At 49.8% G+C, this 15154-nt stretch overlaps 1 protein-coding gene across 1 annotated transcript in view; it reads right to left on the reverse strand.

Moving 5' to 3' along the window:
* LOC138299495 (sialic acid synthase-like) overlaps positions 1 to 15154 on the reverse strand; it is a 208596-nt gene that overhangs the window by 125764 nt on the left and 67678 nt on the right. Inside the window, exon 2 of the mRNA XM_069237774.1 lies at positions 11493 to 11708. Within this exon, the coding sequence (XP_069093875.1) occupies positions 11493 to 11708 (216 nt within the window). The remainder of the gene's footprint in view (positions 1 to 11492; positions 11709 to 15154) is intronic.

Consider the following 15154-nt stretch of genomic DNA (forward strand, 5'->3'; position numbering starts at 1 on the left):
ACTTTTGGCATCCAGTTTAGGAGGCTTATATGATGTAAATACTTACAGGCCATGTTATTTGTGTATGTGCTTTAGGAGATTTTTATTTGTAGTTGTTTATCATTTTGCACTATAGTGTTTAACTGTTTTTTAGATTTTGAGAGGTGGTAGTCGGGTTGGTACTTTTCTTTTTTATGACTCCTTAAGGAGAGGGGCGTAGCAGGAGTGTCATAGGCCTAGTAGAATAAATGGAACCAATTGTATCCGGTTGGGAACTAAAATCCATGGCCCTCATTACAACCCTGGCGGTAAATCCCACTTCCCGCCGTGCAGAAGACCGCCAACACACTGCTGTGGCGGCGGAATTCCGCTACAGCTATTACGACCCAAAACTGACACCATCACGCCAACAGGAATACGCCCACACTATCACGACCCACGAGGCGGTCTTTCAACCGCGGTATTCCATTGGCGGTACACACCGCCGCGCTCAAAATACACACACATTTACAAAACACAACCACATTGGACAATTCGAAATACACACACCTAATACACATACACACACCACACCCACACACCCAATCCAATATAAGGCACACACCCACATCAACCACAAACCCTTACTACCAGAAATTGAAAGCAGGCCAGAGAGATACACTACCTTAAACAACACCAGCATCCACAGACACACAACATCATCACTCACACAACATCCACGCACCTCAAACAACACACAACAACACATCCCCTCACATATCATAACACACACCACCTCACAAATCACCCACACCACATCATGACCCCTCAACGACACCCCAGGTTCTCTCAGGAGGAGCTCAGGGTCATGGTGGAGGAAAACGTCCAGGTAGAGCCACAGCTATTCGGATCACAGGTGCAGCACACCTTTATTGCTAGGAAGATGGAGCTATGGTGCAGAATCATCAACAGGTTCAACGCAGTGGGACAGCATCCAAGAACTAGGGATGACATTCGGAAGAGGTGGAACGACCTACGGTGGAAGGTGCGTTCCGTGGTCTCCAGACACCAGATTGCTGTACAGAGGACTGGCGGTGGACCCCCACCTCCTCCCCCACAACTAACAATATGGGAGGAGCAAGTCTTGGCAATACTGCATCCTGAGGGCCTCACAGGAGTAGGAGGAGGACTGGACTCTGGTAAGGCAAATCTTTACTACCTTATCCCCCCCACCCCACCTGCATGCCATCACATACTCCCACCCTTACACTCACACCCATCACCCCAACAACCCACAGGTACCCCACCAACACAACCCACACATCCCAAAACCAAGCCCTGCATGTAACACCAATGCATGGACATCCATCACCCAAGCATGTCCACTACAGATACCCACACAGACCCCAAACCAATTATAACACAAAGACCTAGACAAGAATGCAAGCACTGGAGTACAGGGTCACTCACCCATTGCACATGATGGCACACACAGATGTAATAATCATGCCTTTACACCCCTGCAGGACCCCTACCCAACGTCAGTCGACAGGAGGTACCAGACATATCCAGTCCCCCCACAGAAGAGACCCACAGTGATGACAGCAGCTCTGTACAACTGGATCAAGATGACCAGCTCGGCCCATCAGGGACCTCGGGACAGTCAGTTCCCCTGATACTGGCACAAGCCACCACAGAGCCTCCCCCCTCAGGAAACACCAGCAGAGCACCCACCCAGCGGGCCCATCCCTCTGTCCCCAGGACACGTCAATCAGCAGTGTGTCCACCACTACAGGGAACCCAGGCAAACCCACCAACCCAAGACAATCAGGGACCTGGGGGGAGTGGCAGTGGGCACACGGTTCAGGGGACAGAGGAACTGGAAGACAGGGGAACTGGGAGGACTGCTGTGCGACAGGGGGAGGACAGGCCCAGGGAACCCACTCTCCACGAGGCACTCTCCAACATCATGGGAGCGTACCATCATTCCCAGGAGACGATGACAACAGTACTGGCCCAGTTTCAGGAGACCCAGCGGCTGCAAGAGGAACACTATATGGGGATCAAGAAGGAACTGAAGTCCATTAACACCACCCTGGTCACCATTGCAGTTGTGCCGCAAGACCTTGTCAACACCAGGAGGGACACTGTGGCACAACAAGGGGCCCCTGACACTAGCCTTGATGATGAACAGCCCTCCACCTCTGCCGGCGCTAGTGGACAGGAGGCACTGCCACAGGAACACGACACCAGCACCCCACCCCCTGCAGATGGAGAGCCACCCGCAAACGGTCCCTGAGATCCAGGAAAAAGACAGAGAACATTGCCAAGATGCCTGCCAGGAAATGAGATCTCCCCTGAATGTCACCCTTCTGTCCCACTTTGTCGCCCTGTCCATCCATCAACTGCCATTGCTCCACTTCCTATGCCCCATTGGACAATGCACCTGTGAAACAAATAGACTGGACTTTGCCATGGACATTCCTCCACCATCACCCCTGCCCATTTTACACAACCCCCTCCACTTATTTGCACAGAAATAAACACACTTCAATCACAAAACAATCTGGAGTCAGTCTGTGCTTTCACAAATGTGTAATTGCAATAACTATGGAATATAGCAATGTCAATTTAATTTTTCACATACCGATGAAACACAGCTGTAGGACTGGAGGAAATATAGTAGAGGGCACAAAGTGGGACCCACATCTGTTAAATGGAAAGGCAAAGTGACAAGTCAGGGTCCATACACTGAGTGAAAATGACAGACTTATGCTAGCTCCAACAATAGAATGAGATGTGTGAGACAGTGACATATTCTTACCTGTGTCTCACTGGAAGTATTGCTGGATAATGTTGTTTCTGTTGTCAATATCCTCTTCTTCTGCCTCCTCTTCTTCACTGTCCACAGGCTCCACAGCTGCCACAAGACCACCAGCTGGACCATCCTCCTGCAGAAAAGGCACCTGCTGTCGCAAAGCCAAGTTGTGTAGCATACAGCAGGCCACGATGATCTGGCACACCTTCTTTGGTGAGTAGTAGAGTGAACCACCTGTCATATGGAGGCATCGGAACCTGGCCTTCAGGAGGCCGAAGGTCCGTTCAATCACCCTCCAAGTTCGCCCATGTGCATCATTGTAGCGTTCCTCTGCCATTATCCTGGGATTTCTCACTGGGGTCAGTAGCCATGACAGGTTGGAGTAACCAGAGTCACCTGCAAATGTCGAGGGACAACTGTTAGACACACACTAACCCATAGGGACAAGCCCAGACAACTATTCACACTGTATAGGGTCCTTGTCCTCACCTAGTAGCCACACATGGTGCCTCTGGAGTTGCCCCATCACATAAGGGATGCTGCTATTCCTCAGAATGTAAGCGTCGTGCACTAAGCCAGGAAATTTGGCATTCACATGGGAGATGTACTGGTCGGCCAAACACACCATCTGCACAATCATCGAATGGTAGCTCTTCCAGTTTCTGTAAACCTGTTCACTCCTGCGGTGGGGTACCAAGGCCACATGTGTCCCATCACTGGCACCAATGATGTTAGGGATATGTCCCAGGACATAGAAGTCACCTTTCACTGTGGGGAAATCCTCCACCTGAGGGAACACGATGTAGCTGCGCATGTGTTTCAGCAGGGCAGACAACACTCTGGACAACACATTAGAGAACATTGGCTGGGACATCCCTGATGCAATGGCCATTGTTGTGTGAAAGGAACTACTTGCCAGGAAATGGAGTACTGACAGGACCTGCACTAGAGGGGGTATCCCTGTGGGATGGCGGATAGCTGACATCAAGTCTGGCTCCAACTGGGCACACAGTTCATGGATTGTTACACGATCAAGTCTGTAGGTGACTATTACGTGTCTCTCTTCCATTGTCGACAGGTCCACCAGCGGTCTGTACACCGGAGGATGCCGCCATCTCATCACCTGCCCCAGCGGACGTGCCCTATGGATGAGAACAGCGAGCAGAGAGTCAGCCAACACTGAGGTATCACAAAATTTCATTTGCACACATTTATTAATCTGCAATGTACCTGTTACTGTGTGTATGCAAGGCCTACATTGGTGTGACAAAGTTAAAATTAATGCCATGTGGCCCCCTGAAATGGCGGCTGCCTGACCTGTAAGGTGGGACAAGGGGATATGAGGTAACTGCGCTGGTGTTGTACACCGTTGCGGTAGGCGGTCGAAGACCGCTGCGCAATCCTGCATTGGTTAACATCGGACCCTATGGGTCCCAGGAGCGAATGACAATGTACGCCAGCAGTGACGGTACGCACCGCCGCAGACGTGACCGCCATTTTCTGTCTGTTCCCTCACTTGATACCTGACCTTCAACAGGAGAGGACCTACACTGCAAGTGCTGCTGTAACATCAGTCTGGAAGCGACGATGGCTCATGTGTCTGGGGAAAGGGCCCCTGCCTTCACTTCGGAGGAGTTGGAGAAACTAGTGGATTGGGTCCTCCCCCAGTACACGCAACTGTACGGTCTTCCAGACAAACAGGTGAGTACACTGTGAGAATGCTGCATGGGCAATGCCTGTTTGGAGTGGTGTGGATGGAAGAAAAATGGGGAGGGTACTGTGGCCTGCATGTGCAGACGGTGAGTGTATGTGCGTCAGGGCAAGGGTGGGAACGTGGGCCAAAGAGGATGACGGTCCAGACTGGTAAAGACTTTCCTTTTCCCCTGTACTATTCCTCTAGGTCAGTGCCCACCAGAAGAACGATATTTGGCGTGCCATCGCCAAGGACGTCCGGACCCTGGGGGTCCACCACAGACGGAGCACCGACTGCAGGAAAAGATGGAATCACCTTCGCCGCTGGAGCAAGAAGATAGTGGAGGCCCAGCTGGGGATGGCCTCCCAACGTGGGAGGGGTGCCCGTCGCAGCATGACCCCCCTCATGTTCCGGATCCTGGTGATGGCGTATCCGGAGTTGGATGGGCGCTTGAGGGCATCACAGCAACCAAAAGGGGGTGAGTACACTATCATTCTGCTGACTTTGTGGGCATTACAATGTGTCTGGGCGGGGGAGGTGGGCATTGGGTTCCCCTGGGCCAGGGCGAGCTTTGAAGGCAAAGTCCCTTGTGAGGCAGGCTCTGTGGCACCTCAACCCCACTAGTGGTTAGTGCCATCTACACATATTCAGGCTCCTGTGACTTCCAGGTGTGCAGCAATCGGGCTAAGGCCTTGTACCCCATGGGCATGTGATAAATCTAGGAACTATAAGTGCATGGCGTAGTGCTGAGGGCTGCTGTGTCTGTTGTGTCCGCCAATGGTAGTGGTGTGGCATGCACTGAACATGTCTTTCTTCTGTCCCCCCCCACCCTTTTTGTGGTCTCCCTGTTCTTGTGTGCAATAGCATCATCAGGCGGAGGAGCTTTGGCACCTGAGCAGGAGGGAGCTGCATCCCACTTGGCCCTGGAGGGCAAAACAACGGAGTCTGAAGCCACCAGTGGGACGGAGGGCGAGGGGAGCTTCACAGCGGGGACAGGAGCAGACAGCAGTGACAGCGACTCCTCCTCTGATGGAAGCTCCCTTACGGTGGTGGTCCCCTCTGTGCCCTCTGCATCAACAGGTACAGCCGCCACCCCCCCTACCAGCACCGCCCTCCCAGCAGCCCCTCAGCATGTGTCCTGTGCCCTCTCACCCAGGAGGGTGGGCATCTCCTTCGCCCCAGGCACCTCAGGCCCTGCCCCAGTCACCCCCTGCTGCCCTCAATGAGGAGGCTATTGACCTCCTGAGATCCCTCACTGTTGGGCAGTCTACCATTCTGAATGCCATCCAGGGTGTTGAGAGGCATTTGCAACAAACAAATGCATACCTGGAGGGCATTTATTCTGGGCAGGCAGCCCAACAGAGAACATTTCAGGCTCTGGCCTCAGCACTGATGGCAGCCATTGTCCCTGTGTCCAGCCTCCCCCTCCAACTTCCTCCTCCCAGACCCAATCCCCTGTACCTCAGCCTATCCCAAGCACACCATCAGACCAGCATGCACACACCTCAACACACAAGGGTGGCTCAGGCAAACATAAGCAAAAAATCCCACAGGCACTCACACAAGCATCATACCTATGCACTCATACCAACATCCACTGCCTCCACTGTGTCCACTGTGTCCCCCTCCTCCACATCTCCCTCCTCCCTCCCTGTCTCGTTTCCACTTACACTTGCATGCACTACATCCTCAGCCACTACCTCCATCACCAGCACGCCCATCACCACAAACCGCTCATGTGCACTCACCACCCCCAGTACCATTCACACATCCCCAGTGTCCTCTCCCAGTGTGTTGTGAGCCCTCCTCCCAAAGTACACAAACGCAAGTACACACCCACCCAACAGCCATCCACCTCACAACAGCTTCCAGCCCATGCACCTTCACCCAAATTCAGCAGATGTACACCTCCTACAACCACTTCCTCTACCTCCACTCCCAAACCCCCTCCATCTACCCGTCCCAGTGTGTCTAAAAAACTTTCCCTGGCTAATATTGACCTCTTCCCTGCACCTCCCCCCCGTCCTTCCCCTAGGGCCAGGCTTTCCAGGTCCCAGCACCTCAGCCACCACACCCCCAGGCGCAGTGGTGCTAGCATCTGCGGGATCATGGAGCGCGCCAACCATCAGCGCTGCCAGTGTGTCACGGAGCGAGGGCAAGGACATTCTGCCACCTGCCAAGGTGAAAAAGGTGCCCACATCCCGGAGGGAGAAGCCGAAAACACCTGCTACCAAGGGGTCAGGGAAAACGAAAGGGGATAGTGGCAAGACAGCTGCGCCACCATCAAAGGGGGGGAAGGGCCAGAAACTGAAGGGCAGGTCAGGAGAGGGCATGGTAGCACCGACTGAGGGACCAGTGTCACACCTTCTGTCCACGTCAATGCCAACCTGTGCGGCAGAGAAGACCGTCACCTGCACCACCACCTGCACCGCCACCAGCACCGCTGCCACAGAGCCCGCTGCCAGCACATCTGCTACAGAGCCCGCTGCCAGCACCACTGCCACAGACCCCGCAGCCAGCACTGCCGCCACAGTTCCCGCCGCAAGCACCGCTGCCACAGAGCCGGCCGCAAGCACCACCGCGACGGACACCGCCGCAAGCACCGCCAGCAGCCCCGCGACATACTGAGCCAGTGGCACCACCTGCATATGGAATGCAAAGCTGCAGAAGTGTGGGGTATGTCTCTGCCTCCATGGCGTATCAACCTACCTGTACCTCTGCAATCTCATGGCATACACGCCCAGGCAAGTGTATTGTTGCAGCCACAATACACGTGGAGCACTCTGGGCACAAAGCTCCCTCCAGACCCAGTGGAGACTGTTATCCACTACCTCAGTACTTGGCAGGATGAAGCACTCTGGGCACAAAGCCCCCTCCAGAACCAGTGGAGAAAGGCATCCACTACCTCAGCCCTTGGCAGGATGAAGCACTCTGGGCACAAAGCCCCCTCCAGAACCAGTTGAGTATCACATCCACTACCTCAGTCCTTGGCAGGATGAAGCACTCTGGGCACAAAGCCCCCTCCAGAACCAGTGGAGACTGTTATCCACTACCTCAGTCCTTGGCAGGATGAAGCACTATGGGCACAAAGCCCCCTCCAGAACCAGTGGAGACTGTTATCCACTACCTCAGTCCTTGGCAGGATGAAGCACTCTGGGCACAAAGCCCCCTCCAGAACCAGTGGAGTATCACATCCACTACCTCAGTCCTTGGCAGGATGAAGCACTCTGGGCACAAAGCCCCCTCCAGAACCAGTGGAGACTGTTATCCACTTGAGAGACTGTGGCTTTGCACTCTCCAGGATGCAGCAGTGGGCAGACCACCCACTGGAGAGACTTGAGAGACTGTGGCTTTGCACTCCCCAGGATGCAGCATTGGGCAAACCACCCAATGGAGAGACTTTAGAGACTGTGGCTTTGCACTCCCCAGGATGTAGCATTGGGCAAACCACCCACTGGAGAGACTTGAGAGACTGTGGCTTTGCACTCCCCAGGATACATCAAAGGGCATGGAGCCCCCTCGTGGAGCAGTGATGTTGTGCGTTCATCAGGCTGAGGTGCCCCCCTCCCCGTCCCCCTTAGGTGCCTGTATATTTTCTATGTGATGCCCCTCCAGTGTTCTCTCCGTTTGGAGTTAGGTATCTAGTGTGGGCCTCGCCCATGCCTTTTGGGCCCAGTGGTCCACGGACAATGATCGGTGCACTATTCGGACTTGTGTAGTTGGTGTACATAATTGTATATACTGGATTTTGAGTTTTGACTGATGGATTCTTTTTTTTTACAATCATTACAATCATTTCCTTTTGTCCTTGCGTTATTCATTGGGGGTGGGGAGGTGTATGTGTAATGTTGCAGCATGTGTTTGTGTGTATGTTGTTGTGGGTGAGGGTGGGGGTGTTGCGTGTTGCATGTGTGTGTCACTCTCTTTTTCCTCCCCCTCCCCTGTGTTGTAGGTGCAGTACTCACCGTGGTCGTCGCCGCTGTCATTGGAGCTCCTGATAGAGGAGCAGGAAGACCATCGCCGGCAGAATCTGCAGTTCGTGCTTCATGGCGTCCTGGATCCTAGTGGGGTGCGGAGAGGTGTGTGTTTTTCCTTCTGTGTAATGTTTCCGCCGTGTTTTTATTTGCGTGGTTCTGCCCCGGAAAAGGTGGCGGATAGCCGTGTTGTGATAGGGTGGGCGGTACATTGTGTTACGCCTGTCTGTTGGCGGTGTCCGCCGCGCTATTTGTTTGTACCGCCATGGCGGTCGGAGTGTCAAAGTGGTTGTCTATGTTGGCGGTTTCCGCCACGGTGGTAATCCATTTTTTTCCACCGGCCTGTTTGCGGTATTACCGTCGCTTTAACACCGACCACCAGGATTGTAATGAGGGTCCATGTCTGGAGCACAGGGCCCCACGTTCTCCAGGACTACACTTTCACTGCATCTGATGCCTGCTGAATCGTTGTTAGGGATTTTTTGTATCTCACACAAACTGAAAATCGTCACATCTCGTTATGTTAAGCATTTATATTTCAGCATGTCCCTTTCTAGGGGAAAAGGCAGGGGAAGACCACCTTCCTTGTGTTGGATCTCCTGTCAACTGCACGAAATGGAATGAGAGGTCCGCTGAATATGCTGGTGTCCCAGCCACTCAATGTAGGTATTTTGGTTTGTCACCATTTTAAGTGGGGCCGCCTCTGTGACAGTACGCCAAGTAAACCATGTTAGACTCCGGCAGAACTGCAGAAAGGTGGGTCTGATGCTCTGGTAGCACATCAAAATGACTTCTAATTTGGGTACTGAAAATGTTGATGCCCATAGGAGGGTACTTTTCCGGCCTGCACACTCATGACTTTAATTCCACTAACTAAGGGGTATAGTTATACCCCATTTGCACCGAATTTGCATCAACTTTTTATGCAAATTCGGTGCAAAACTAACTCCATATTTATATTTTGACATTAGACATGTCTAAAGTCAAAATATTAGAGTTTGCACCATTTTTCAGATGTGTGAACCTACCTTGCGTCATGAGATGCAAGGTAGGCGTTCCCATCCAAAAAATTGTGCTAACCCCATAGCCCCATATTTTTCACTCCGTGCTAAAATGATGCACAGGTGGGAGGAGGGACTAAATAACGGTGCAAAGCTTGCTTTGCACCATTAGTGAACACCTGGGTCAGACCAGGCATTAGGGGCCCTCTGTGGACACATTTCCATGCTTGAACACCATGAAATGGGTCCACAGGTACCCTCCTCAAGCCCCAGGAACACCCCACCCACACCAGAGGGACACCAGAGGATGGGGGACCCCATCCCAGGTAAGTAGGGTAAGTATAGGTAAGCATTTTTTTTAATTATAGTGCCATCGGGCCCATCTTGGGGCCCCCTGCATGGGACAGGGTGCAATAGCCATGCCCAGGGGACCCTTGTCCCCTGTGCTGGCCATTGGGGTGATGGGCATGACTCCTGTCTTTTTTAAGACAGGAGTCTTTTGGTTTGGATGGTTTTGCTTCTTAAAATGACGCTAGGTCGCTTAAATGCTTTTTTTTGCCTCTAACCAGCCTAACGTGATCTTTTGGTGCAAAATCCCCTTCTATACCGTCACCCCCACCCGGCTAACATCATTTTTTTTTACGCTAGCCCACCCTCTGTGCCGGATTGCCCCATTCCCTAAATTTCGCGCCTGGCCGGCATCCTGGAATGGCACAAGGCGCCACTATAATTTTTTACGCAAAACTGCGCAAACGCAGTTTTGTGCCAAAAAGTATAAATATGGCCCTAAGGGCCCGACTTATGAAAAGTTAGCGCCGCCTTCACGTCATTTTTTGATGCAAAAGCCGTGCACACTTACAAGATACACAAAACGGCACAAACTTACAAAATATCATTATAGTTTGTAAGTTTGCGCCTCTTTCGCATAAAAAAATAGCATAAAGGCAGCGCTAACTTTTCATAAATCGGGTCCTAAGGCCCATATTTATACTTTTTTAGCGCCGCACTTGCGTCATTTTTTGATGCAATACAGGCTCAAACTTACAAAATACATGCCCATATTTATACTTTTTTGCGTTGCATTTCCTTAAATTTTTTTACGCAAAGGCAGCGCAAACTTACAAAATGCAATTATATTTTGTACGTTTGCGCCACTTTTGCATTAATAAATGACGCAAATGAGTCGCTAAAAAAGTATAAATATGGGCCACAATTTTATTTTGTAAGTTTACGCCGCTTGAGCGTCAAAATATGACGGAAATGCGGCGCTACAAAAGTATAAATATGCGCCTTAATGTGCTAGTGGGAGCCGTCTGTGGGGAAAAACGTCCCACCAAGTTAGTGGAATCCTTTAAATGTGTCGGTCTACCCACCAATTTAGTGGAGGTGCAACTTCATCCACTGAGACTGAGGCTGGGCGGTCTAACCTTCAGGCTGTAAATGAGCCTAATTAATTACCAGTTATCAGAGAACTTGCAAGTATAGAAGCAAAAACACGAAGCTCTTGTTGAACGAAGGCCTGGGTGGCAATTGTTAAATTCATTCAGTTATAGAACTAAACCCTGATTTGCCATGCCTACAGGTGTTTGTGCGATGACAAGGTACGGAAAAGTTGATGATCTCCATGTTGCTACTGACTATAACGCATGACTGTAAACTCTGGCATTTACATTTTCTTTTCAAAACTTACTGTGGCACCTAAGGTCAAACTAGAGCTCACTGATAAGGGCCTACTTTGCTGACGAGAGTGGTGTTTCTTGTGTCCCCGTAAAGAGTGGACGTGCCATATGGATCGAACATGATCATCATTGTCAGATTCTGCCTTTCACAAGGCTCTCTGGTCAATTACGTCACAATAGGTCTTAAAATTCAAGCAAATATAATATAAAATAACATTCTTGAATGCGTACGATAGAGATGAAAGGCTTGACAAAAAGAACGGTTTTCCATTGTACTAGATGGCCTGTTTTAGTGGGAAGTTTCACTGTATGTAACAGCAAACCTAATATATTGACAGTGGTAGCCCTCATACAAAAGAAATACCTCACCTCGTCCATGCCAGAGGCCGTGAAGAAAATTCCAACCTCGTTTGCATATTTCTGCATCTCCCTGTACTGATCGTGGCTAAACTCCAGGTGGCGCTTGTGGTCTCCGTAAGTCTTTCCCCAGGAGTGCTTGGAGGTGTATGGTCTGTCCAGAGCTTTCTTGATGAATCTATGTTCCAGCTCACTCTTCTGGAACTTGGCACAGTCTGCACCGCAATCCTAAAAAGTGCAATAGAAGTTTTTATACACAATGAACTGTAGATATATGCACGAAGAGGACTCAGCTAAATGCACCCCTAAGACAGTTACGTGGATTCAGAATTATTCGCTGTTTTAGCTGAACGTCTGATATCTCTCAGACAAATTTATATAGCAGTGGTATAAAGAACAATGCAATGGAATATTTAATTTATTAAATGAGTGATACAAAAGTATTAGAGAAAGCATTAGAAATCTGATGATAGCAAACAAAACACTACGGAAGGGTAAAACTATCACCCTTCCAAGACATCTTGTCTTGTTTTTGTTGTATTGTTTTTTTCCTGGAGCTCTTCCAAATAAAAATAGTTACAGTAGTAGTGTTAGTAATAGTAATAATACTATTATTGTTACACATAATATCAATATAGTTATTACTATTATTATTCCTAGTATCATCATTCTCATTGTTTGCTAATATTGTTATGTAATTATATTATTATTATTATTAATAATAATAATAATAATAAGAAGGAGAAGAAGAAGAAGAAGAAAAAGAAGAAGAATAACAACAACAACCACAATCTTTGTCAGGGCAAACCACAAAAGTCACTAAATTAACCTGTGCTTAACCCTCTGGTATCTTGGCATAAAGAAGTCAGTTTCATTTTGAATACAACATGTATTTATGCAGTATACAAACCGTAATAAAGTCAAAATACCTCATGAGAAACCCCCGAAGCAATTTAGATAAATAGAGTAAATTTTAATAAATAAAATTATACCAGATTGGCAAAAATTCAATCAGTAGATCCAGAGATATGTAATTTCAAAATTCTTAAATAGTGCCCAGAAGAAAAATGCTCCACTCGTGGTCATCTGGATGCACTAGAAAGTTGCAAATTCAAGCCGACCTCGATGGAAAGCAGGTTGGATACAGGGATCAAGTTAGTCCAGCTGAAGAGTTATCTTCAAAGTCCAACACAAAATGTTCCATGCGAGTTGGAGGAAGCCACAAGGAGGAGGCTGAGCATTGCGGACAGTCATCACTGTAGGATGAAAGAGCAGGTCAGGCGTCACAGGCAATCATCTCTGTAGATTGAAGAGCTGGTCATGCTTGGTTGATGGTCAAGGCTGTAGCTTCATGTTAGTGGTCGTTGCAGGCTGTTGTTGCTGTAGCGCAAAGTCCCGGTCTTGTGTTGCCAGTTGTCACTGGTGGCATACAAAGTAAGTCTCACAAAATCGTCCGGTTGGCGGTTGTCTTGACCACCATTTGTGGGCCCATTTATGGTCCCACAAAGCATAAACTCCAGTGCTTTCTTCACCTTTTCTTTATGAGGAGCACACTCTGATGCTAGCCAAGTATCCAGCACCTGGGGAGGCACCACTTGGTGATCAGGGACTTACTCAAGCAGAGGCCACCAGGTCTCAGGCCGATCCAGTTGCAGGTCTGGGCAGGTCCAGTTGCACCGGGTCAGCTGAGCAGTTGCAGGGAGGCCACTCAAGGCTTGTTGGGTCCCATGTAGCTCACAGAGGAGTTCAGTCAACTGACCATTGTAGTCACTGTGGTTAGCCTGGGCTGAAGACAAGCAAGTCCAGTCCTCCGTCAAGGTAGTCCTTAAAGCAGCTGGGCAGTCCACTAGCAGCCGAGCAGTCCATCTTCTTTACCTTACACAGGTCTAGGAGTGTTCTCATAAGTGGCTCTGGAGGTCCAATATTTATACCTGGTGCCAGCCTTTGTTTGGGGGCATTCCTTGTCCTACGCCATCATGTGGTTCTGGAAAGTTCTTTCCCTTCCTGTGTCAAGGATCCAAACTGTCTGGGAAGTGACAAAAGGCAGGATAGGCATGGTGTTGGATTCCTTTGTGCGCAGAAGGCAAAGCCCTTTGAAGCGCAGATGAGGCTGGGAATATCCCCTCCCAGTGATCTTGCCAGGATGGCCGATCATGTTCACACCTCAGCCCCCTTTATGTTACTGCCAAGAAGCAATACACACAGATCAGCAGCAGAGCCATTCACAGTCATGTGACCCAGGACACGGCCAGAAGGAACAAATAATTGGGACAAGAACATTTCTTTCTAAATGTGACATTTTCAGAATTGTAACATATTGTGACCATCATTGGAGAAGATTCTAAATTACAGTTCAATTGAGTGTAAACAGAATTTCTCTGCATGTTCCAAATCTAACTCATTGTAGGAAAGTACCATCTTGCCTGGCATGTTACCCCCATTTTTACTGTATGTATGTTTGTTTTTGCCTGTGTCACTGGGATCCTGCTAGCCACAACCCCAGTGCTCATAAAGTATGCCCTGCATGTGTTCCCTGTGTAGTGCCTAACTGTATCACTGATGCTCTGCTAAGCAGAACCTCAGTGTTTATGTTCTCTCTGCTTTTAAAATTGTCACTGCAGGCTAGTGACTAATTTGACCAATTCTGATTGGCACACTGGAACACCCTTGTAATTCCCTATTATAGGGTACCTAGGTACCCAGGGTATTGGGGTTCCAGGAGATCCCTATGTGCTGCAGCATTTCTTTTGCCACCCATAGGGAGCTCTGACAATTCTTACACAGGCCTGCCACTGCCACGTCCATGTTATTTCACAGCCATTTTACACTGCACTTATGTAACTTAGAAGTCACTTATATGTCTAACCCTCACTTGGTGAAGGTTAGGTGCAAAGTTACTCAGTGTGTGGGCACCCTGGCACTAGCCAAGGTGCCCCCACATTGTTCAGGGAAAATTACCTGGACTTTGTGAGTGTGGGGACACCATTACACGTGTGCACTACATATAGGTCAATACCTCTATGTAGTGTCACAATGGTAACTCCGAACATGGCCATGTAACATGTGTAGGATCATGGAATTCTCACCCCAATACTATTCTGGTATTGGGGGGATAATTCCATGCATCCTCGGGTCTCCAGCATAGAGTCCGGGTACTGCCAAACTAACTTTCTGGGGTCTCCTCTGCAGCTACTGCTGCTGCCAACCCCTCAGACAGGTTGAGAGTTACACCCTCTCCCTTTGGAAATAGGTGTGAAGGGCCAGAAAGGAGTAGCCTCTCCTGGCCTCTGGAAATGCTTTGAAGGGCACAGATGGTGCCCTCCTTGCATAAGCCAGTCTACACCAGTTCAGGGATTCCCCCAAGCCCTGATCTGGCGTGAAACTGGACAAAAGAAAGGGGAGTGACCACTCCCCTGATCAGCACCTCCGCGGGGAGGTGCCCAGAGCTCCTCCAGTGTGTCCCAGACCTCTGCCATCTTGGATGGTGTGAGGGCACAATGGACAGCTCTGAGTGGCCAGTGCCAGCAGGTGACGTCAGAGATCCCTCCTGATAGGTGCTTACCTTTCTCTGTAGCCAATCCTCCTCTGTGGGCTATTTAGGGTCTCTCCTGTGGGTATCTCACCAGATAACGAATGCAAGAGCTCACCAGAGTTCCTCTGAACTTACCTCTTCG

Source organism: Pleurodeles waltl, chromosome 1_2 (genome assembly GCF_031143425.1).
Source record: "Pleurodeles waltl isolate 20211129_DDA chromosome 1_2, aPleWal1.hap1.20221129, whole genome shotgun sequence".
NCBI classification, from domain to species: Eukaryota; Metazoa; Chordata; class Amphibia; order Caudata; family Salamandridae; genus Pleurodeles; species Pleurodeles waltl.